Genomic DNA, 24726 nt, shown 5'->3' on the forward strand with positions numbered 1-24726 from the left:
GGCCCGAAACATCAGCCTGCCTGCTCCTCTGATGCTGCTTGGCCTGCAGTGTTCATCCAGATCTACATCTTGTTATCTCTTTTAACTCCTCTCATTTTGTTCAGGTCAGAGGGGTGGCCACGGGTACCTATATGGGTCCCTGTTTTGCCTGTCTCTTTGTGGGCTATGTGGGACATACCTTGTTCCAGTCCTATTCTGGCCCCCACCCAGAATTCCTTTTCTGACATATCGATGATATTCATCTGTGGTGCTTCCCTCTCTCGACTGGAATTGGAAAATTTCATCGATTTCACTACGAATTTCCACCCTGCCCTCACTTTCACCTGGTGTATCTCTGATTCCTCCCTTCCCTTCATCGGCATGTCTGTTTCCATTTCTGGGGATAGACTGGCCATTCATATCCACTACAAACTCACTAGCTCCCATGGATACCTGGGCAATATATTCTCACAGTCTGCTTCCTGTAAAGACTCCATCCCATTCTCTCAGTTCCTCCGTCTCCATTACATATGCTCAGATGTGACCAACTTCGACAAGGGAGCCTCCGAGATGTTCACCTTCTTCCTCAACCGAGGATTCCCCAGCTTCTTTGTCAACAGGACCCTCAACTGGATCTGACCCATCTCCCGCATTTCTGCCCTCGCCTGATACCGTCCCTCCAGCGATAGTGATAGAGTTCCCCTTGTTCTTACCTACTATCCCATCAGCATCCACATCCAGAAGATCATCAAACATCATTTCCACCATCTCCCTCAAGATGCCACCACTGGACGCATATTCCCCTCCCCGCCTGAATCTGCCTTTTGCAGGGACCAATCGTTCTGGGACAACCAGTCCGCTCTTCCTTCACCCTCATCACGGCCCAAAGCCCCAGGCACCTTCCCTGGAAACCGGTGAAGGTGCCATACCTGCCCATTTACATCCTTCCTCCCCAATGTCCAAAGGTCCAAACCACCTTCCATGTGAAGGAACACTTCACCAGCAATTCGCAAACTCTAGTCTACTGCATTCACTGCTCACAATGTGGTCTTCTCTACTTGAGGAATGAAGCAATGACTAGATGAATGCTTCGCAAAACATCTACATTTTGCTCGCAAAAAAGACCCTGAGCTTCCATTTGCCTACGACTTTAACACACTACCCTGTTCTCTGGCTAACATCTCGTCTCAGGCTTGCTGTAGTGTTCCAGCAAAGCTCAACGCAAGCTGAAAGAACAATATCTCATTTTCCACTTTGGGAACCTGCAGGCCTCTGGACTCAATATCGAGTTCAGTAATTTTAGGGCGTAAATTCTCCCATGTCCTAGGTCCCTACACACCAGGCCTTGCTATTACACAGCCTGTCACTACACATTATCTATTGTTAGTCACTAACAATCACCATTAAGAGCTGTTCACCCTCCTAGACAAATCGTTATCAACTCCATTGTCCACCGAACTGCTCTTCTCTCTCTTCGGGCTCAATCCTTTATCCTATTTACTCCCCACCCCATCCTCCTGCATATTTTCTGCATATAAACTGACACTTTCCCAACTACCATCAGTTCTGAGACCTGAAACGTTAAGTCTGACTTTTTTTCTTCACAGATGTTGCCAGGCCTGCTCAGCTTTACCAGGAACTTTTGTTTTTGTTGCTGAATAGAAAACGTAATAGGAATAATAGGAAATATATGCTGCTGATAGGATATGGTAATCTATACTGGGTCTGATAATAGCTTTTCACTATTAATTTTTTTTGGCATCTTTAGAAGTGATAACATTATTGTTAGGGGTGTTATTAAGCTGAATTAACTTACATAAACAAACTTGGGTTGCTCAGGTTCCCAAAAGAAAATAATGCTATTACTGAACAGAAAATGTATATATAGCAAAATAAATAATGTGAGAATCGATTAGAAATGCTACACAAACAATTAAGGACATTTATGTTTCCAAACTCTGCAGATGGTGTAACAAATTGACAAAAATCTGAGGACATCATAGATCCCCTGAGATCACAATGCAGGCTCAGTTTGAAAAAGTAGCCTAACAGGAAGCTCTACTATTGAAGGTATAATCTTGGTCTAAGTGACTTGGTTATTACTGTACCTCCCTCTATAGATAAACACAAGTAAGTGGATCTTATTCACCTCCACCATATATAACCCTCAAGCCCGAAGATGTCACCAGCAATTGTCTTGAAAATAAATTAGAAATATATAAATCAAACAACTACAACAAATCTTAAAATATAAATATTTTTAGAAGTTTGAAAGAGCAATAAAACCAAGATACCCTCTTTAAACATAAGAAAAGAGAAACTTAACAATTTCTGCTGTGTGTCCACGAAATGTGTAGTAACATTTGCCTGTTTCAGAGCTCCATAACTTGCAGGTTTTATCAAAGGAACCAGTTGCAATCTTGTCTCTAAATGAAAATAAAGAAAAATTTTAATAACAATACAAAAACTGTGATCTAAAGATGTAGGGAGTGAATTTCCATGTGATGGTTCTCTAATGTCCATTGTAATATAAATAGAAGTGATGCAAACACCTTATAAAATCCCTACAAAAATGACAGCCATACTTGTATGACAGGAACAAAGCTGTCCACAAAACAGTGAATAAAACATTTCTCTGAAAGCAGCAATGCATCTTTTATGTCTGATGTTTACCTAATTATGTACTAACCCAATTGCAATAGCCATTTGCACATCACAGAGATGCCAAGTCAAAAAAGTATCCATTTTTCAAAACAAAATCTGCCTTTGTGTTACCTTCTTGATGCCAACAGCTTTGGATTGGGTTCTGATGTCGGTTTTCCAGTCTTGATACAAAGGGCAGACTTCTTTGTTAATGATAAATACTGTTCATTGTTACATTATATACAATAGCTACATTATGTACAATGGCAAGGCTACAGAGCAGCACACTACAAGCTGTACAGTCAAACTTCATAGCAGAACACTAACACATGATAATGATGTCATATGACATCACAGCTTAATTAAATCCTAGGTCTATTTCTCCCCAAAGAACTTTAGCAGTTTCAATGTCTTTTTGGGCACAATTGTGAGTGCCACATTAGTGAAAAAATGTGAATGTATTGTAGAGAGTGCAGAAGTGATTTACAAGAATGATTCCCAGGAATGAGAAACATCAGTTATGAGGATAGATTGAAAAGGTTGAGGCTGTTGCCCTTAGAGAGAAGGCTGAGAGGAGATTTGATAAAGGTTTTCAAAATCATGAGCAGGCTAGGCAGGGTGTATAGGGAGAAGCTGTTCCCACTTATAAAAGGAAAAAGAACAAGCGGACATAGATTTAAAATGATGTGCGAACAAAGCAAGAATGATGTGTAAAAGATAGTTAGAGTACAGAATGCATTGCCTGGAAATGTTGTGAACACAAGTTCAACTGAGTCACTCAATAGGGCATTGGATGATTATTTGGATAGAAATAGTGTGGCGTAGGCATGATCATCCAATGGATGGCTGCCTTATGTACCATAACATACTGAGATTTCCAACTAAAAGGACTTTCTTAACAGTATTAGTTAATTTTCAATGTCCTCTCATTTTTTTTTAAACAAGTGGGACCAGCTTCTCTCTATCCACTCTGTCCAGCCTGCTCAGGATTTTGAAAACCTCTATCAAATCTCCTCTCAGCCTTCTCTCTAAGGACCACATTCCCAACCTTTTCAATCTATCCTCACAACGTCAGCTTCTCACTCCTGGAAACAATGCATCGAAAGCATCCTATTTGAATAAGTCATGGTGTGATTTAGCAACTGCTCTTCCTAAGACCCCAAGAAACTACAGAGAGTAGTGAACACAGTCCAATCCAACACTCCATCAATACTTACCACTGCCTCATGAAAGTAATCAACATAATCAAAGCACCACCCCCCCTCCCCGGTTATACTCTCTTCCAACCATTTCCTTCAGACAGAAGATATAAAAATTTGAATTCAAAAGTAGCTTTTCCCTGTTGTTATCAGACTTTTGAATGGACCTCTCAAATGTTAATTCTGATCTCTCTTTCTCTCTCTCTTCAGCTTCTCTGCAGCTGTAACATTGTATTCTGCACTCTGTTCTGCCACTCTGATGCACTTTGTATGGTACTATCTGCCTGAATAACATGCAAAACAGCACTTGTCACTGCATCTCAGTACATGTGACAACAATAAATCAAACTCAAACTCTCTCAAAACATTTTGCCTTTTTCCTATAATATGGTACTCATAACTGGGCATAATATTCCAATATTCTAACAAAACATTTAACTGTAAGTATTCCCCTTATGACTATATTTTTAACATTACCTCTTTTCAGAGACTGCTGCATTCACTAGAAGATTTGTGTCAGGACTGTTGAGGCAGATTTGAAATTAACATAAAACATTCCTGAGGAAATGCTGAGATGAGAGTAACTTCAGTTTTCCTACTGTCATACCGGACAGTGCCACTGGAACATAAAGACCATAAGAAATAGGAACAGAACTAGGCTGATCAACCCCTCAGTCCTGATCTGTCATTCCATAGGGTCATGGCTGATCCAAAACTCAAGTACACTTTCCTGCCCTTTCTCCTTAACCATTGATTCCGCTACTGATCACGAATCTGTCGATCTCAGCCTTAAATATATACAATGACTCTGTCCCCATGCCTCTCTGTAGCAAGGTGTTCCAACAACTCACAACACTGTCATGAAGATCAAGACAAAAACAAAGAACTTCCTAGGCTCTGTTATAAAATATAAAACATAAATATAATATAAAATCATACTGATGCTTCAGCAAAAAAATTTCCTTACTGTGCACAGTTTCTTATTAGCTGTACCCTCATCAGGTGCACTGTGAATACTACCAAGTGAAAGATCAGTCTGACCATCTCATATGCTACAAAACTTCCATCAGTTCTTCAAATCCTAGTGCTTCTTCATCAACCACTGCCATTTCACTGTAAATCACACAAAGTGGATTCACTATTAGATTAGGTGAAGCATTCTACTTAATCTGCCCAGGAAGAAAGGCTTTAAGGAGAACCTTGGACCTGTGAGCCTGATATCTGAAGTACATAAGTTGCTGAAGGTAATTCTGAGGTACAGGATTCACATGCATTTGGAGAGGCGAGGGCTGATTAGGGATGCTCGGCATGGATTCCTGAGAGAGAAATCATGTGTCACAAACTTGAGTGAGATTTTTTGAGAAAGTAACCAAAAATATTGATGAGGGCAGAGTGGTAGATATTGTTTACATGGATATTAGTAAAGCCTTTGACAAGGTTCCCCATGGTAGACTAATTAGTAAAGTTAGATAACATGGGATTCAGGGTGAACTTGCCAGTTGGTTTGACGGCAGGATACAGAGGGTGGTGGGTTGGAGAGTTGTTTTTCAGACTGAAGCCTGTGACCAGCAGTGTTCCACAAAGATCTTTACTGGGTCCACTCTTGTTTGCCACTTACGTAAATGATTTGGGTGACAATTTAGGAGGCATGGTTAGTAAGTTTTTGGCTCACACCAAAATTGGTGGTATAGTGGAAATTGAAAGTTGTAACAATGATTATCTTGATCAATTAGGTCAATGTGCCGAGGAGTGGCAGATGAAATTTAATTTGGATATATGCAAGGATTTGCATTTTGGTAAAGCAAACAAAGATAGGAATTATAAATTAATGGTAAGGTCCTGGGTAGAACAAAGAGACCTCAGGGTTCAGGTGCACAATTCTTTGAATTTGCTTCACAGGTAGAAAAATTGCTTAAGAAGGTGTTCAGCAAGTTTGCCTTAATAGAACATGAAAAATACAGTGCAGAACAGGCCCTTCGGCCCTCGATGTTGCACCAACCTGTGAACTAATCTCAGCCCCTCCCTCTACACTATCCCATCATTATCCATATGCTTATCCAAGGACTGTTTAAAACCCCTCATGTGGCTGAGTTAACTACATTGGCAGGCAGGGCGTTCCACGCCCTTATCACTCTCTGAGTAAAGAACCTGACTCTGACATCTGTCTTAAATCTATCACCCCTCAATTTGTAGCCATGCCCCCTTGTACAAGCTGAAGTCAGCATCCTCGGAAAAAGACTCTCAATGTCCACCCTATCTAATCCTCTGATCATCTTGTATGTCTCTATTAAATAACTCTTAGCCTCCTTCTCTCCAATGAGAACAGACCCAAGTCCCTCAGCCTTGCTTCATACGGCCTGCGCTCCAGACCAAGCAACATCCTGGTAAATCTCCTCTGCACCTTTTCCAATGCTTCCACATTCTTCCTGTAATGGGGCGACCAGAACCGCACGCAATATTCCAAATGAGGCCGCACTAGCGTTTTGTACAGTTGCAGCATGACATCATGGCTCCTGAACTCAATCCCTCTACCAATAAAACCTAAAACACCGTAAGCCTTCTTAACAGCACTATCAACCTGGGTGGCAACTTTCAGGGATCTATGTACATGGACACCAAGATCCCTCTGCACATCCACACTACCAAGAATATTTCCGCTGTCCCGGTATTCTGCCTTCCTATTATTCCTCCCAAAGTGAATCACCTCACATTTATCCATCTTGAACTCCATTTGCCACCTTTCAGCCCAATTCTGTAGTTTACCCAAGTCTCCCGGCAACCTGCAACATTCTTCCACACTGTCGACCCCTCCACCGACTTTAGTGTCATCTGCAAACCTACCAACCCATCCACCTATGCCTGCGTCCAAGTCATTTACAAAAATGACAAACAGCAGTGGTCCCAAAACAGATCCTTGAGGCACACCACTAGTGACCTGACTCCAGGCTGAATATTTTCTATCAACCACCACTCGTTGCCTTCTTACAGAAAGCCAGTTTCTAATCCAAACTGCTAAATCTCCCTCATCCTGTGCCTCTGTAATTTCTGCAATAGCCTACCATGTGGAACCTTATCAAAGGCTTTACTGAAGTCCACGTACACCACGTCAACTGCCTTTACCTCATCCACATGCTTGGTCACCTTCTCAAATATCTCATTAAGGTTTGTGAGACACGACCTGCCCTTGAGGAATCCATGCTGACTATCTCCAATCAAATTGTTGCTTGCTAGATGATTATAAATCCTATCTCTTATAATCATTTCCAAAACGTTTCCTACAACAGACGTAAGGCTCACAGGTCTATAATTACCTGGGTCATCCCTACTGCCCTTCTTGAACAAGGGCACAACATTTGCAATCCTCCAGTCCTGTGGTACTAAACCTGTAGACAATGAGGACTCAAAGATCAAGACCAAAGGCTCCGTCACCTCCTCCCTCGCTTCCCGGACAATCCTCAGAAAAATCCCATCCGGCCCAGAGGATTTATCTACTTTCACACCTTCTAGAATTGATAACACCTCCTCCTTACTAACCTCAATCCTTTCAAATCTAGTAGCCCGTAACTCAGTCATCTCCACTACAATATTCTCCTGTTCCTCGTGAAAACATGAGAAATAGCACCATTTAGCACCTCTCCAATCTCTAGTTATATATCCAAATAGCTAATTTTCCCTCTATTCCATATGATTAAACCTTTGCAACTAGTCTACCATAAAGAATCGTGTTGAATGCCTGAATGAAGTCCATGTAGATCACATCCATCTCACTGCCCTCATCAATCCTCTTTGTTACTTCTTCAAAAAAACTCAAACAAGTTCTGAGACACAATTTCCCATGCACAAATACATGTTGACTATCCCACTCGGTCCTTGCCTTTCCAAATATGTGTGAACCCTGGCCCTCAGGACTCCTTCCAACAACTTGCCCACCATTGATGTCAGGCTCACTGGTCTATAGTTCCTTGGATTTCCTTATTATCTTTGTTAAATAGTCACACAATGTTAACCAAACTCCAATCTTCTGATACCTCACCTGTGGCTATCAATGGTACAAATATTTCAGCAAGGGGCCTAGCAGTCACTCCCCCAGCTTTCCACAGAGTTCAAGGGTACACCTGATCAGGCCCTGGGGATTTATCCACCTTTACACGTTTTAAGACATCCAGCACCTCCTCCTCTGTAATATAGACATTTTTTAAGATGTCGCTATTTATTTCCCTATGTTCTCTATCTTCCTTATCCTTCTCCACAGTAAACACTGATATTCTGCATACACTGCAAAATATTCATTTGTATCTCCCACATCACCTGTGGTTCAACACAGAGGCAGCCTTGCTGATCTTTAAGGGGCCCTATTCTCTCCCTAATTACCCTTCCGTCTTTAATCCATTTGTTGAATGCGTTTATCTTACGTCCCCTTTTTGGCTTCCTGATTTCCCTCTCAAGTATACCCCTTCTGCCTTTATACTGTTCGAGGCAATCACTTGATTTCTGCTGTCTATACCTGATATATGTTTCCTTCTTATTCTTGACTAAAACTTCAATGTCTGTAGTCATCCAGCATTCCCTACACTTACCTGCCTTGCCCTTCATTCTAATACGAACATACAGCCTCTTCTGGAGTCTGTGTGCAATTTGATCACCCTGTTATAGGAAGGATACTATTAAATTGGAGAGAATTCAGAAAAGATTTACCAGAATTTTGCTGGGAATTAAGTGTTTGAGTTGTAATAATAGGCTGGGTAGGCTGAGAAATTTCTCACTGGGGGGGGGTTGAGGGGTGATCTGGCGAGATTTATAAAATCATGAGGGGCATAGATAAGCTCAATAGCAATGGTCTTTCCCAAGGTGGGATGAGTTCAAAATCAGGGGAATATTTTCATGGTGTGAGGAGAAACTTCTGAAAAGGACATGGGGGGAAACTTTTTTTATACAGGAAGTGGTTAGTGTGTGAAACGAACTGCCAGAAGAAGTGGTGGGTGCAGGTACAGATACAATATTTAAAAGACATTAAGGTAAATACTTGAAAAGGGAAGGTTTGGAGGAATATGGGCCAAACGCAGGCAAGGGGGACTAGTTTAGTTTCGGAACATGGTCGGCGTAGGCTTGTTGGACCGAAGGGTCTGTTTCCATGGTGCATGACTCTATGACTCTATGAGAGGCAGAGGAACCCATAGCAAGAAATAAAAGTCAGATACTACAGGATTTACTTTTTGAAGCAAAGAAACTAGGCCTGATAGTAGCATATTATTATTTCCTGGATGTATCTAAAGAAAAAGAGGCTCATCCTCTTCTAACACAAATGCAGACAGTTCATAGCACTTTTGGAAAACTTGAGAGTTTTTTTCATAAAATGTCAACTGGTTTTCTTGTACTTTAATATGCAGTGAAAGCTTTGAGAAGTCTTCAGAAAATGTTGTTCAATCTTCTTTAGATGAAAGTTCCAATTTTGATGAGGTTGAGGTAAGTTGTCACAGAATAGAATTCAGTATTAATCCGAACATAGCAGCTCCCTACACAATGGAATGTAGTCACTATAATGGCATGTAGGATATCCATCTAGGCAGAAATATCTTGGAGATACTGTAAAAGAATCAACTGGACATACATGTGCCAACTAAGTGAGGATTTGTTGTGATTCTCTCATACATAATTAGGCTCGTTGCTTCAAAATGGTTTTTATCTGAAGGATGTGTTCTCCCTGAATCTTGGCTGTTGATGGCCAACGGTGTACAATGTAAAGCCATTCGCAGCTATTAGGTATCACAGTAATGGCTGAATCAACAAAATAACTTGCATCAAAATTCTTGTCATTCAAGGCTACTGACCAATAATTCTAATCCAGATCATTATCTTCTGCTGCAGGTCAACAGTATTCATTTGACCAAAAAAGTATGTAGCTTCCATACAATCTAGTTCTTCTTCTTCAAGTTACTGATCTTTCCTTTGTTCTGGAAGAAATCTGTGAGATTCATTTTTAAGAGGTGATCTGACATTGCAAAGCTGTTGAAAGTGGTCAAATCTGCCACAGTGATGACACTGGATACCCTCGCTGGACAATTTTGCCAATTGTGATACTTCCTTGCACTACAACACCAACAGTTCAAAATGGTGGACCTCCGTTTTCCTTTTTCTTTTTGGACATTTTGCAAGGCAAGACAACAATCCTTGCATCTAGCTCATTGACAGACATAGAATGAATCTCATTCCTCTGTCAAATCAGCGCTGGTGCCACACCTTGCTCCCAACATGCCTTGTACGTTAGTTTACCTGCTCTGATTGTTGTAAATCAGGGAGTATGCTGTCAAGAATTAAAACAAGCTTTCCTCTGAATGCCATATCTTCAAGTGAATCAGCAATACCACATATATTGTCTAGGCCAGTAGCTGCTGCAAACCCTATCACATTCAATAACAAAATTCTTGGGACTGATACAAACGTCAAAGTCAACAAAAGTGATGACTTGCCTAATAAGGATCTCTTCAGCAATGGGGATGAGTGCATATAAGAAGGTGCTCACTTGGAATGGTTGCTTCTTCAAATAGAAATCAGCGACTGCTCTATAACTGTGGAACTACACATTCTACATCTGCCAACTAACTACATTGAAGGCCTTCAGAAAGATTAGGTACCGTGCAGCTGGTGTGAACATGCTTCCACTTCAGAAAAAATGAGCTGTTGTCAGATGAGTTTTCAACTACTTCACCCCACTTCCAGTAAGCCATCAAGCCACTGTCTCCAGCAAATCTTCTGAGGCTCCTCTTGCCTCATGGCTCAACCTCATGGTTGCCCGATCTTGCCTTTTGGTTTTTCAGAGTTGTCTGAGAAATACAGAATCTACTATAGACTAGAGTCTCCATCACTGACACTACGCAGGATAAAGATTCAGCATGGATTATTCAGGTCTTGACACAACTTTAGATCAGATTTCCTTGTTACTGTTAAGCACAACTTTGTTTCTCTTATTTGTTTGTGGGACATAGGCATCGCTGGCTGGTCAGCTTTTATCACCTGTCCATCGATGCCCTTGGTCTGACTCACTAAGACTCCTTTGCAAGGAGCTAAATTCTTCCTAGACTATGAATTTACGGCTAAGAAACATATCTACATATTAATTAAACTCTACAATCAGGAGAACTTCAAAATAATGTTGAGGCTTTTAGATAGAGAGACTTGGATCACTGAAGCATACTTTCATTTGCTAAGCATAAATTGACTGCTGCTAGACTTCATTTTATGAAATACCTCTGGAGAAATGTTCTAAATTGAGACTTCTAAATATTTTGTAGAGCTTTTTAATTATACCTTATTTAATGACAGCATTTTAAACTATGTGCTCGCATGGTTATTTATCACATTTCTATAAAAGTTCAGCATTAAAACCACACAGTATAAGCTTATCTAGAACTGATGTTCAGCTGTGCCTTTTGAGAATCACTCTCTGCTAAATAAACAGATCAATCCATACATAAATAAAATGAAATAAATGGGTAAAAAATCCTTTCTATTTAATTGCTAATCTAGTGCTCCCTAATACGCCTGGTCCATTTTATTGTCAATCAGCTGGATCGACAAATACACAGTGAGCATCTTTCAGTATCATTACTTCACACAATTTCTAGGGAAGAGGTCATCTATCTTAAATGAGTGCACAGTCAATTGTGCACAGTAGTTTCAAATTTAAATTACATTTGTTAATAAAATTGTTAAAGAGGATGAGGCAACTATCACAATAACCACTAATATTGTCAAAGACAGCCATTCAGAATGAAGGACATCCTGGCTGCTTCCTTCCTTGTAAACCTTTTCCAACAAACTGAATTCTGTGCTTCCACTCTTTATAGCAAAGAAAAGCACCTCAATTGGTAATCTCTTCACATAGCACTAATGGAGGAGCCTTCATTCAGTCAAATACATGTTTAACTAGGAGAGATTACAGGAAGACATTAACAAAATCTGCAAGGTCCAAAATGATAGGCTGTGCACAAAACAACATTAGATGCTGGATAACTAAATGATCGGTCCACCCTGCATGCTTCCAATGTACTATTATTTCTACAATCATGGCATAATGCATGAGATGCACTGGAAGTGGTTAGAAGCAGTCTAATAATCTATTTTGAGTTTTGGGTTTCTGCAGCACCAGTGCTAGCAGGGCTATACAATCAAATCTTGTAGGCCGTAACCTTTAAATTGACTTCCTTTTTTTTTAGTAATTTACACTGGAATTTACGCAACAAGATTGTTATGCAAGAATTTTTATATTCATTCAAGAGATATGAGCTTCACTGTTCAGGTCAGCATTTATTGCACAGCCTTAATTACCCTTGAGAAAGTAGTGGTGAACTACCTTTTTAAATAGCTGCAGGCCAATTGATCCAACTACACCTATAATGCTGTTGGGAAGGGCGTTCCAGGATTTTGACCCAGAGAGACTGAAAGAACAGTGACATATTTCCAAGGCAGCATAGTGAAGGGCTTGGAGAGAAACTTGCAGGTGATGGAGCTCTCACGTACCTGCTGCCCTTGTTCTTCTAACTGGCAGTGACCATGAGTTTGAAGGTGCAGTCTAAGGAGCCTTGATGAATTTCTGCAGTACTTTTTGCAGATTGTATACACTGTTACAACTGTGCATTAAAGGTGGAGGGAGCAAATGTTTGTGGGTGTGGAACTAACCAAACAGGCTGTTTTATCCTGAATGATATCAAACATCTTGGCTGTTGTTAAAGCTGTTTTCATCCAGAAAGAGGGGAATATTCCATCACACTCCAGATTTGTGCCCGATAGAGGTGGACAGGCTTTGGGTTGTTGAAACTGCAGGATTCCTAGCTTTTGAGCTGCTCTCAGATCCACAGCATTGGCTAGTTCAGTTCAATTTTTCATAAATGATAAGTATTGGGATGCTGGAAGTTCAGGATTCATCAAAATCAATTTGAGCAATAAAAAGATGGAAGCCTTTGTTATATCTAAAGCTTGGAGTTAAATAATATGAATATTGGCTATTTGAAGACATAGTACATTTATTTGAAAATTCCTGTGTTTTTCTTTAACAGTAGTATTACCATGTTTAAGATAATCGCATTGTGTTCATATGCATTTTGGAAAGTTTTTATAAATGAATTCTCTAGCTCCAAATACAGCTCTTAAGGAAGAGTTAAACACAAAATTTGAAGGGAACTTAAAAACTTGAACTGCACATTGTATAGGCAATTGTATATTTTAAATTTTATAATCGTATGATTTGCCAAACTTTGAGTATTATGAAGATGTGATTTGACGTAGACAAGTGAAGCTGCGAAGGGTACAGTAACTTTATATTGTAACTGTAATTTCCAACAAAGCTCAGGTAAGGACAACACTATTACAGATTTATTAACAAATAATAGCAATTAACAATGCAATTCAGTTTCTCACCCGTAAGGATTGTTGAAAGCAATAGCATAGACCACATTCCTATGTCCTTCAAGTGTATGTAGCTCTTCTCCTGAAGCAGTATCCCACACTTTGCAAGTCCTATCATAGCTTCCTGTAATAAAACTAACATATGCAAAATATATATTAATTTTACCAACTGTTTAATAAGAGAAATATATTTTGAAATGTATCAGACCTACAACACAGAAAGAGATCATCCAGCCCAGCCAGCCAGTGTCAGTGTTTTATCTCTATATGAGTATGTAACCGCCCTGTTCTGATACTCCTTTATTCTATCTTCCTTCTTCTAACGATCTGACCTGATCTTAAACAATGACTTAGATTCAGCACCAGCCATTAAACTGCAAATAGTGAATCCACAAGCTAAACTCTCTGCACAAGCAGGTTTCTCAGTTTCTCCCCTATAGTTCCAATATTTAAAGCCCCTCATTCTTAACCATCAGCTGCCAGAAACAGTTTGTTGCTCTGTGTTTTATCCATTCAGTTCATCATTTGAACAATTCTACAACATTCTTTTAAAATCTATATTGTCTGAATGAAGCAGAGAAATATTTTCCGTCTTTCTTTTGTTGTATTTGTACATCCACAGACACGGCTGCATCTCAGTGCATCTGCATTGCATGCTTTCTAACCTCCCAGTATCTGCCTGGAGTGTAGATGCCAATACTCCATGCAGTAGGAAATGGAGAACTTTTTTTACAGATACTCATCATTACTCTCGACTTTTATATCTTATTTTGACAAAATCTAAAATTTGTTCAGCATTTTTATGGCATTATCGAATATAAGGGAAACATTTTTAATTCAATATTTGCTTACAGAATTTGTAACCTTTTATATGTGCTCAGAATTGAAGTAAAGCTATTTGTTATCACCAGGAATGATCTTTCTTTATCTTATGCGCAGAGAAAATCATGGAAAAGATTATGCCTAGATAGCATATATTTGGCATTTTTAACAAAATACCTAAGTTTCTGAGGAACTCTAATTCTATTTGTAATTATGCATCAGTTGAAACTTATTAATTAATAATTCTTCTACAAAGTTGGCAAACACTGGTGAATGCTAAAGACATTTTCTTCACTATTACTTCTAAAATGCACTTTTTTTCAAAAAAAAAGGAGAGGACTGTAACAGATAAAGATAAATGAATGCACATATACATTCTGTGCTGAATGGCAAAGTCCTGTATGGGACTTATGGAATGTCTCACCTGCAAAATATCAGGACAAAACATCAAACAGAGTTACACAACAGGAAGCAATAATGAGAGACTACCACTCCTCTCTCAGTCGAAAGCCACCACTCGCACACCTTTTTTTTGTATTTTTCCCATTCCAGGAATATACAAAAAACAGTTAAAAACTAACTACAATGCTGATCTGTGTGCGTTAGTGGAAGAAAATATGCTGGTGGAACTGAGGCACCTGTGAATACTAGCCTGCATTCAAGCATTAGTGTGCTGTGAATATCAAACTTAATGAAAAGGCAGATAATTCTACAAAGGTGAATGGCAAGTCAGGTGATTGTCAGAATATAAAGTAAGGCACAGAAGCACAAAAAGACTAATTAGGAAGAAAAATTTAGAGTATGAGAAGAAGCTAGCTAAGACTCTAAAATGGATAGCAAGAGTTTTGTATAGATATTTAAAAAGGTAAAAAGCAGATCAATTGAGTGTTAGTCTCTAGAGAGTGAGAATGGGGAGTTAATAGTAGATAATAAAGAAATACCAGGTTAAATTAACAAATGTTTTGCTTCTGTCTTCAGTACACTGGATAGAAAGAATATTGCTTCTGGCTGGCAGTAAACAAATAAAATGCATAAAACAGATTGGCAAATGTGACAAATTGAGTTCCACAGCTGTCTGTTCTGAAGCCTCAACTGTTCACAGTTTACATAAATAACCTAGATGAGGGGAGCAAAAGCAATGGAGTTACATTTGCAGATGGCCAAGATAAGTAGAAAAGTATGTTGTAAAAAAGATGCAAGGAAGTTGCAGATGGATATAGATTGATTGAGTGGCAAAGGTCTGGCAGATGGAGTACAATACGGGAAAATGCAAAGTTGTTCACTTTGGCTGGAAGAACAGTTTAACTTAGACATAGTTTTATGTAAACAGAAAACAGTTGTGGAATTCTGAAGACAGTGGGATTTAACTGTTCTGATACAAGAACCACAAAAGTTTAATGTTCAGGTGGAGCACATAATCATGTTGCCTTTTATTATGAAATGAATTGAACATAACAGCATAATATCATGCTTCAGTTATACTGATGAGGATAGGTTGGAAAGGCCAGGCATTTTCCACTGCAGTTTAGAAGAGAGGGGGATGGCTTGATTGTATTATACAAGGTCCTGACCATCTTGACAATGTGAATATGGAAAGGATATTTATCATTATTGATCAGTCCAGAGCTATGGGGCACTGGTTTAAAAATTAGGAGACATTTTCTCTCACAGAGTTATGCAACTATGGAACTCTCTACCTCTGAAGGAGGTGGAGGTGGGATATTTGAATATTTCTAAGACAGAGGTGGATAGATTTTTGTAGGTAAGCGAATCAAGGCTTATAGAGGGTAGATAGCAATGTGGAATTCAAAACACAAACAGATTAGTCATGATCTTGTTGAATAGTGGGACAGACTCAAGGAGCCTATATCATACATTTTTATGTTTGTATGTACAGCAAAGAGTGGAGGTCGCATAACTACACCAAGCCAACCAGTACACCAACGGCACAATTGCATTTCTCTAAACATCTCCCTTTTCACAAAAAGAATTGCACACATTATAATTTGCAGTGACAAATTACACAAGTTAACCAATCCACATGGTTATAAAGAAAATGATCATCAATTAACAAATCAGTGTGTAACTCTAGAAAGTTTCAACTGCATCGGTCTCGGTGTAAGCATTGCATACGTAGTCTTTAAATTTTGCAGAAGTGTAACAGTATGCACACATACTGTCATTGGTTGTTCTTAAGATATCTGTTTATTCCTAGGCTGCTGTTTCTTCTCAAGGGAATGTCATTCCCATGGTGAGTTCTAGTGAACTGAAGAAGTTCTAAAGATGAGTCTTCAGACTTGAAACATTAATGTGTTTCTCTCTACAAAGATGCTTCATGTCAAACTTCCACCAACCAGGCCACCGGTCACTCTGTCTCTTCTGTCAAAGTATCTTTCTTTCTCCTCAGCTCAGATTGCTCACTCCAGATTGCAGTAACTGACCCCAAAAAGGGTTGCAGTCTCCTATCGGGGATTTGTCAGTCTGTCAACTTCTCTGGCACACGGCAGGAAGTGGAAGAAAATACGTACAATGAGGTCCTGTTTTTGAAGCCAGTGGGATCTCCTTTTTCCCTCCATTACAAAGTTACTACTGTATGACTGCAATTCCCTACAAATATCTCAGCCAACATTACTGGTTGATGGACTCTCATCAGAACACCAACGGATGGCTAACAGTTTCTGAACTTTTCAGACATGGGTACTGAAATAGAAATATAGGATTTTATATAGTAATTGAAATACTTACTTTGATCCAGACTTGTTGAATGCAACGTTTGTCAGTGGTAGTATATGTGCCCGAAGTACCTACATCAAATAAAAAATCTTTCATTTTCTTTGGTACAACCTTCAAAAACAAGGCCACATAAAATTATATCCAAGTTTGACTCTATTTTCATATAACATTGTTTACCGACTGGATAACTGCTCAATGTTCACACTGACTACGTTAACACAGCTATTTAAAAATTAGAATTATGAATATGATGGAAAAAAGTCAGGAGCAAGGTATACCATGCTACCAATATGCTTCCACCCCTCTTCAAGCAATTATGCAATGTCAAAATTGTCTCATTCTGTACCAGATTTACTGCACAATGTGTGCATGATATTGGAAAGTGAAATGCCAACACATACCAGTATCGAAAACAGCACATTTACAGTGTGCAATTGAGGTGTCAGGTACAGTGAAGAAATCCAAAGCTAGATTTTCGGTACATCTAAACAATGCTTCTTGAGGCTCCTCGACAATTACCTCTGAGCAATACAGGCCAGCTGTGACACCTTCAGCAAACCTTAGGTTTTAGTAGGCATGAGTATGAGGGATTGATGCAGGGTGGCAGCAGCCAACAATACTGCATTTGGAGCCTGACCAAAAATTTTTGGTCCTCTTCATCTGCTGATTATGGGAACAATGTGAAATTGAGTTGAGGCAATCTTAGTTCAGATCCCATTGTATTTTTGTCTGTATATGTCTGAGCTTAAAGTCAATTTTTACTTCCAATTTATCTTCCAACCAAGATCACAGATTTGGGAAAGCAAGTTTTTAAAGGACACTAATTACACAATCTCTGTTTGTCTGTTGTGGATAATGCTGATAAAATAGAAATATCTGTAAGATTAGCACCTTCACTCTTCACCCGCATACACAAATTTTCACATGAAGAAACAAAACAATATTTGGTATGGGAGCTAGTAGGAGCTGCCCGATGCTGGGGAATCTGAGATAACAAGGGGCACAGCTGGATGAACACAGCAGGCCAAACAGCATCAGAGAAGCAGGAAAGCTGACATTTCGGGTCGAGACCCTTCTTCAGAAATGATTCTATTGAATGAAATATTCATTTCTGAAGAGGGGTCCCGACATGAAATGTCAGCTTTCCTGCTCCTCTGATGCTGCTTGGCCTGCTGTGTTCATCCAGCTCCACACCTTGTTGTCTCAGATTCTCCAACATCTGCAGTTCCTACTATCTATGCTTTATTATATTTGTGCAAGGAAAACTGGACCATCCTGTTACGAAACAGCAACAGGGCTCTGAAAGTGCAGCCACAATTTTCATTATATTAATTGGACTGAAACACGGGTTATTTCAATTAAATCTAGTCCTGTACTAGGGTTTCATTATTATAAACTATTTATATATATTCCATATGTTTTATCATTTTTGCAAAGTACTCCTTGATAAAAAATTCTTAATATTAAAACAAACTCATTTGCCTGATAGTCTGAATGTGCTTGTCCAGTTAATTATCTAAATACATAAATATCACATCAAGGGAACTATCATCAGGCATAATAACAATCTAGTTTTACACTAAATCAGCGTCAGCATTTCCTGATAACTAGTGCCCTCTAAAGAGAAGAATAGGTTGCAGCAGAACATAACTTCACCTATTGACATCGTGAAAATTTCTCACCTTAAACAGGTAGAATTTGTGATCATCATGTTGACCAAGCTTTTCCTGAAGCCTCTGCACCAGCTGTTTCACTTGCTCTGTCCGAGATGCAGTTATGAGTGGTTCAATCTTCTGGATTTCCTCAACCACAGCATCTACATCTGCACTAGATTAATCATTATGTGAAAGAAAAATATGTTTTAATGACAACACATCTCAACAACAGAAAATTTTGAGTAGCACAGACAAGAATACAAAAAATTAAAAGTTCATTCAGATGACATTGCAGAAATAAGAAATTTGGCCTACATAGTATAAATTTTGACTTTCTCAAGATCTTAGACATGAGTAATGAAATATGTCTGCACACTTTAGCAACAGTCACACAGTCATAGAGCTGTACAACATGGAAACAGACCCTTCGGTCCATTTCATCCATATTGATCAGATATCCGACATAAATCTAGTCCCATTTGCCAGCATGTGGCCCATATCCCTCTAAAACCCTCCTATTCACATACCCATCCAGATTCCTTTTATATGTTGTGGTTGCACGTGCCTCCACCACTTCCTCTGGCAGCTCATTCCATATACACGTCACCCTATGTGAAAAAGTTGCCCCTTCGGTCCCTTTTAAATCTTTCACTTCTCACCTTAAACCTATGCCCTCTAGATTTGGACTCCCCCACTTTGGGGAAAAGACAAATCCATAGAATCCCTACAGTGTGGAAACAGGCTATCCGACCCAACAAATCCACACAACTCCCTGAAGAACATTGAACGCAGACTCACCCGCTGTAACCCTGCATTTGCCATGGATAATCCACCTAACCTACATATCCCTGGACACTATGTGCAATTTAGCATGGCCAATCAACGTAAACCACACATCTTCAGACTGTGGGAGGAAACCGCAGCACTTGGAAGAAACCCACGCAGACACAGGAGGAACGTGCAAACTCCACACAGTCACCGGAAGCTGGGATTGAAACCGGTTCCCTGGCACTGTGAGGCAGTAATGCTAACCACTGAGCCATCGTGCCGCCCACATCTTGTCTATTCACCCTAACCATGCCCCTCATAATTTTATAAACCTCTATAAGGTCACCCCTCAGCCTCCAACAACTGAAAGAAAATAGCTCCAGCCTATACAGCCCCTCCCAATAGCTCAAACTCTCCAACCCTGGCAACATCTTTGGCCATCCTTTCTGAACAATTTCCAGTTTCTCAACATCTTTCCAATAGCAGGGAGACAAGAACTGCACATTGTTTTCCAAAAGTGACTTAACCAATATCCTATACAGCTGCAACATGACCTCCCAACTCCTGTACTCAATCCACTAATCAATAAAGGCAAGCATACCAAACACCTCCTTCACTATCCTATCTATCTGCAACTCCACTTTCAAAGAACTCTGACCCTGCACTCTAAGGTCTCTTTGTTCAACGACATTCGCCAGGGCATTACCATTAAGTGTATAAACCTGTTTTACTTTATTTAAATATATTAATTTCTATGCAAATTATTTCAGAAAAGGAACATCCACAATTGTTTCATCTAAATTGTACTAGTTTTTGAAACTGTTAAGTTTAAAATTCTTTCCTGCCTCTCTTTAGGCATGAACAGCAATACTGCCAGAACTTCAGGAAGCAGGAACCTACTAACTTTAGTGCCTCAATGAAGAAGATTAGAAGATCACAAGAAATAGGAGGAACAGTAGGCCTTTCTGACCAATTGGTACAGTATTTTATGAGATGACTTCATTGTAACCTCCACACCATTTGTCTGCTTACTCCTCATAACCCTTGACTTGTTTGACGATGAAAAATTTATTTGATTCAACCAAGAATTTAATTTATGACTCAAGCTCTACTATTCTCTGTTGAAGTAAATTTCAAAAAATAACATCCTCTAATAGACAAAATACTTCTTATTTATATCTTAATTGGGAGAAGCTTTATTTTTAAACCATTACCACTGGTTCTAAACTCCTACACAAGACAATGCATAATTTCAGCATCTTACACTATCAAAGTTTTCAGAATTTTATGCTTCAACAAGATCACCTCTCATTATTCTAAATTCTAATCAATATAGGCAGAAACCGCTCAACCTTTCCACATAGGACAACATCATTGCAGAAATCAACTTAGAGAACATTCGTTATTCAGTAGGAAACTCACAGAGCATAGTGAGGTCTCCAATTAACAGCACAAGGTACACTCTGGTGATTCTGGACATGACTGAAGAACAATATCTCAAAAGACTTGAAGGTGCTGACAATAGTCGTCTCCAGAAAGAAGACTTCCTGCAAGTCAACAGAGCAGGCATATCCTGCTAGCAATGTTAAAGACCACCACAATCTTGAATTTTTTTGTTTCTTGTTCTTTCCACGGAACTGCTGTAACATCAGAGAATAGAATTGTTCTGCCAACTTTTACAGTTGATAGCATTATGTCCAGGGATGTCATCTGTCAAAAAACCTGCAGACTGCTTTCATTATGCTGTTCTGTGAATTTCAGTGAAACAGAACACTGAGGTCAGAAAAAGAGAGTGAAGGAGAATTAAGATGGCAAATGACTGGATGCTCAAGTGCTTCATCTAATTCCGTTCAGGTTCTTTTGCACTCGGATCAAGTAGTATATTAATCACGATGGTCTCTGTTCTGGGAAATTTCATAGACTACTTCAAAGTTTTATCTATCACTTACCTTCTTACTGACAAGGTCTGACTCTTTCCCGTTCTCTTCTTCAACTTCTCGACCTCCACTTCTGCAGATAAGCTATCTGCTAGTATCCACTACTAGATTCTTGTAGATACAGCACTGAGTCCAATAGTTACATTGATTACAATTCCACCCATTGCAAATCTTATAAGGACTTTATTCCATTATTCCAATTTCTTCATTGCATCTGTTCTGATGGTTTCACCTCCTACACAAGTCCACCTGATAGTTCCTTTACACAACTGGGAATTGCCCTAATCCACGATCAACACAGCCTTCAATCAAATTCTTTCCAATTCCCACACCTTGAAGTGTGTTGAAGCCAATATAACTTAATATCACACAGGCTATATGGCAGATGATGTGTGTGATACCACACATACTGAACTTCTGCCCACCCCATTAACTTTATTTCTCTGTACACAATGCTGCTTGGCCTGCACAGTATTTCCAGCATTTTCTGTTTATATAGCTGTATGGCAAAAAACATTGGTTAGGTCTCATTTGGCACAAAGGAAGATGGCTTTGGCTGTTGGAGTTCAATCATCTACGTGCAAGGCCATCACTACAAAGTTTTTCAGAATCCTAAATCCAACCATCTTCAGCTGCATCATTAATGAACTTCATTAGGACTGAAGTGGGGATGTTCACCGATGATTGCAAAATGCTCAGTATACATTCATGACTTTTCCAATGCTGCAACATTCCATATCAATGTGCAGCGACATATGGACAAATTCACATGGCAAGTAACATTCACAGCAGACAAGTGGCAGGTAATAACCATCTCAACAAAAGAGGATGTAACCATTTCCCCTTGACACTCAACAGCATTTGCATCACTAAATTTCTGACTATCTACATTGTGGAGATTACCACTAACCAGGAACTTAACTGGACCAGCCATACAAATAGTGCTATTATAAACTAATCAGTGGCTGGAATCCAGCAGCAAGTAACATGCCAAAGCCTGTCAACGATTTACAATGCACAAATCAGAAGAATAATGGAATGTTTTCGACATACCTGGCTGAAAATAGTTTCAATAAAACTAAGCACGCTTCACACCATCCAGGTTAAAGCAGCTTGGTTAATATAAAACATACCCATCACATTAAATATTCAAACCTTCCACAACTATTGCATGATTGTAAGCAGGGCATGCCATTAGAAAACGCTAGTCTCATCTTACAGCACTGTCCAAACATGGAACATCTAAAACCTAGCAGAAGAAGATTAGTAGATTCCAGAGAACATATTTTGATTAGGAACCATCTCACCTCAGTGTCTCTGGATTCACATCTTGGAATTTACTGCCTAACACTGCAATAGGTGTACCTGCATCACCTGGGCTGCTGCAGGTCAAGAGGGTGACTCAAGACCTTCTCAAGGATAATTAGGGATCACCAAATGCTTAACTTGTTCCTAGAATCTCTACAGTGTGGAAGTACGCATTTAGCCCATCACATCCACACTGATCTGCTGAAGGGCATATGACCCAGACCCACTCCATCCCTGTAACTCTGCCTTTCCCATGGCTAATCCACCTAGTCTGCACATCCCTGGATATGACGGGCAATCTTTGTATGGCCAATCAACCTAGCCTGCACACCTTTGGACTGTGGGAGGAAACCGCAGTATCCAGAAGAAGCTCAGGCAGACACAGGGAGAATGTGCAAACTCCACATAGTCACCCAAGGTGGAATCAAACCCAGGTCCCTGGCACTGTGAGGCGGCAGTGTTAACCACTGAGCCACCGTGCTACTCATGACACTTGCATCCTATGAATAAATTGAAAAAAGCATTATTAATTTTGCTTATAAAATATGGCATCAATAAAGAGCAGGACTACTAGATTCATACCTTTCTATTACACAAACCTTAATTACCAGGATAGATTTATGCAGTTCTATCATTTTTTTTCCAAAAACCCTTTGACTTTGAAGAGATTTGATTGTAGTCTTTAAAATGATACTGTATCCATGTTGACCGCCTTTTTGATAAGTTAATAAGTAAGGGAAAACCAAGGAATATGTGCATATTACACAAGCATGGAGCAAGGTTAGATATTAGGAAATTTTACCTTTCACAGAGGTTCATTGGCCTTTGAAAAAGTTGCAAACTTGTGCAGCATTAATTTTCTGTAAGCAATCAAAAGGGAACTGAAACAAGCAAATATTTTAAAATGGATAACAAATGTTTCAACCATGCGTTATAAACTTCAAAACAGATAAATGTGAATGGGCATATTTTGGTGGAAAGACAGAGTAGGCCACACACCCATCAACACAAATCATAGCTCTGTTGTGTTCTTGTTTCTGGCATCACATGCAACATTTTGCCTCAAAATGGTGACCATTGTGAATCCAACTGGTGCTAGGTGCACTGTTTGCCATTCCGGTGAAGTTATCAGTATTTACACAGGCAGCATCCATTTGAAAAACAGGAAGATGGTGAAATCAATAAGCTAGTTACACTGATCCACCAGTACAATCACTGTGGATCCTGCTGATGTCCTCACTTAACCTCATGTACATTGACATCATTCAGCAGGTGGAAAGAATCCATGACTATTGCTCCTGAAAGGAATCATCAACTGTTTGTTCCTTGGTTGTTGATTGATTTCTACCTGCTCTTGCTGAATTGTAGTAATAAATGGTGGTTTTCAAAGTTGTTTGGAATTGTTAAATTCTATAGGGAATGATCTTATATGTGTTGAAGGATTTTTCAAAGATTTTGCACAAACAGACATAGATGCTGTAGTTTAATATGCACCCCAAGCGAGAACACCAGGGAGAATAAGCAGGGACAACACAGATCAAGATAAAGTACAGGAAGAAGGGCAGGAGGGTGCACTGCAAGTGGCCATATCCAGGCAAAGTGATCAGGCAGCATTTCTATTGTCTAATTCACAGCGAGAAATTGTGGTCAGAATCTTTTTGAAGCACCAGGAGCCTTGCTTTCTGGTCAGAAAGGTGGCAGGAGGCTTACACTGCTTCTATTGTGAAGGGTAACTGAACCATAAGTCAGTCAGAGAGGTATGAGGAGGTGTGAGGGTAAGGCTTGATATTCACAAAATTCATGATATTCAGATGGATACTAGGATTGTTTCTGCAGTCCCCAGACACAAGCGAGGGAGGGAACCACTGGAGTAGGTGTCGCAGAGGTGGGGGTCACATCAAGTACTTGACATCAATGTAAAAATAAAAACCACCATACATCTTAATCAAATGTTTAATGAAAGATGACTGTATCTCCGAGAAATGTCAAAAAATCACTCTTGTGGTTTCCCTTAGTGCCTGTCTTTCATGTGCTTCTGCCTTAATTGCTACTCAAGTACAGTTCTACATTGTGTCTGCAGCATGGATGAGATTGCAGATGGATGTAGAATGGTCTATAGCAGTTCTGGGCCAAAAAGGCCCAGTTTCTGATCGCACCATTTCAACATGAGCAGCAAAAACCTGGGTTGGCTGGCAGATAAGCAATGACAATGACAATGATGAACAGCAGAAGTGGATGGAGGAATGTTGTCATCCTAAGACAGGACAACAGAATGTGCTC

General features: G+C 39.6%; 1 protein-coding gene across 2 annotated transcripts in view; it reads right to left on the reverse strand.

The window, feature by feature from the left end:
• The window catches only part of daw1 (dynein assembly factor with WDR repeat domains 1), a 51815-nt gene that overhangs the window by 22818 nt on the left and 4271 nt on the right, over positions 1–24726 (reverse strand). For both annotated transcript variants that reach the window (XM_048541865.2, XM_048541864.2), the window contains exons 3-6: positions 18461–18605; positions 16791–16849; positions 13236–13358; positions 2306–2405 (exon numbers count right to left, since the gene is read on the reverse strand). In XM_048541865.2, coding sequence (XP_048397822.1) covers positions 2306–2405; positions 13236–13358; positions 16791–16849; positions 18461–18605 — 427 coding nt within the window. The remainder of the gene's footprint in view (positions 1–2305; positions 2406–13235; positions 13359–16790; positions 16850–18460; positions 18606–24726) is intronic.

Source organism: Stegostoma tigrinum, chromosome 14, assembly GCF_030684315.1.
Source record: "Stegostoma tigrinum isolate sSteTig4 chromosome 14, sSteTig4.hap1, whole genome shotgun sequence".
Classification (NCBI taxonomy): domain Eukaryota; kingdom Metazoa; phylum Chordata; class Chondrichthyes; order Orectolobiformes; family Stegostomatidae; genus Stegostoma; species Stegostoma tigrinum.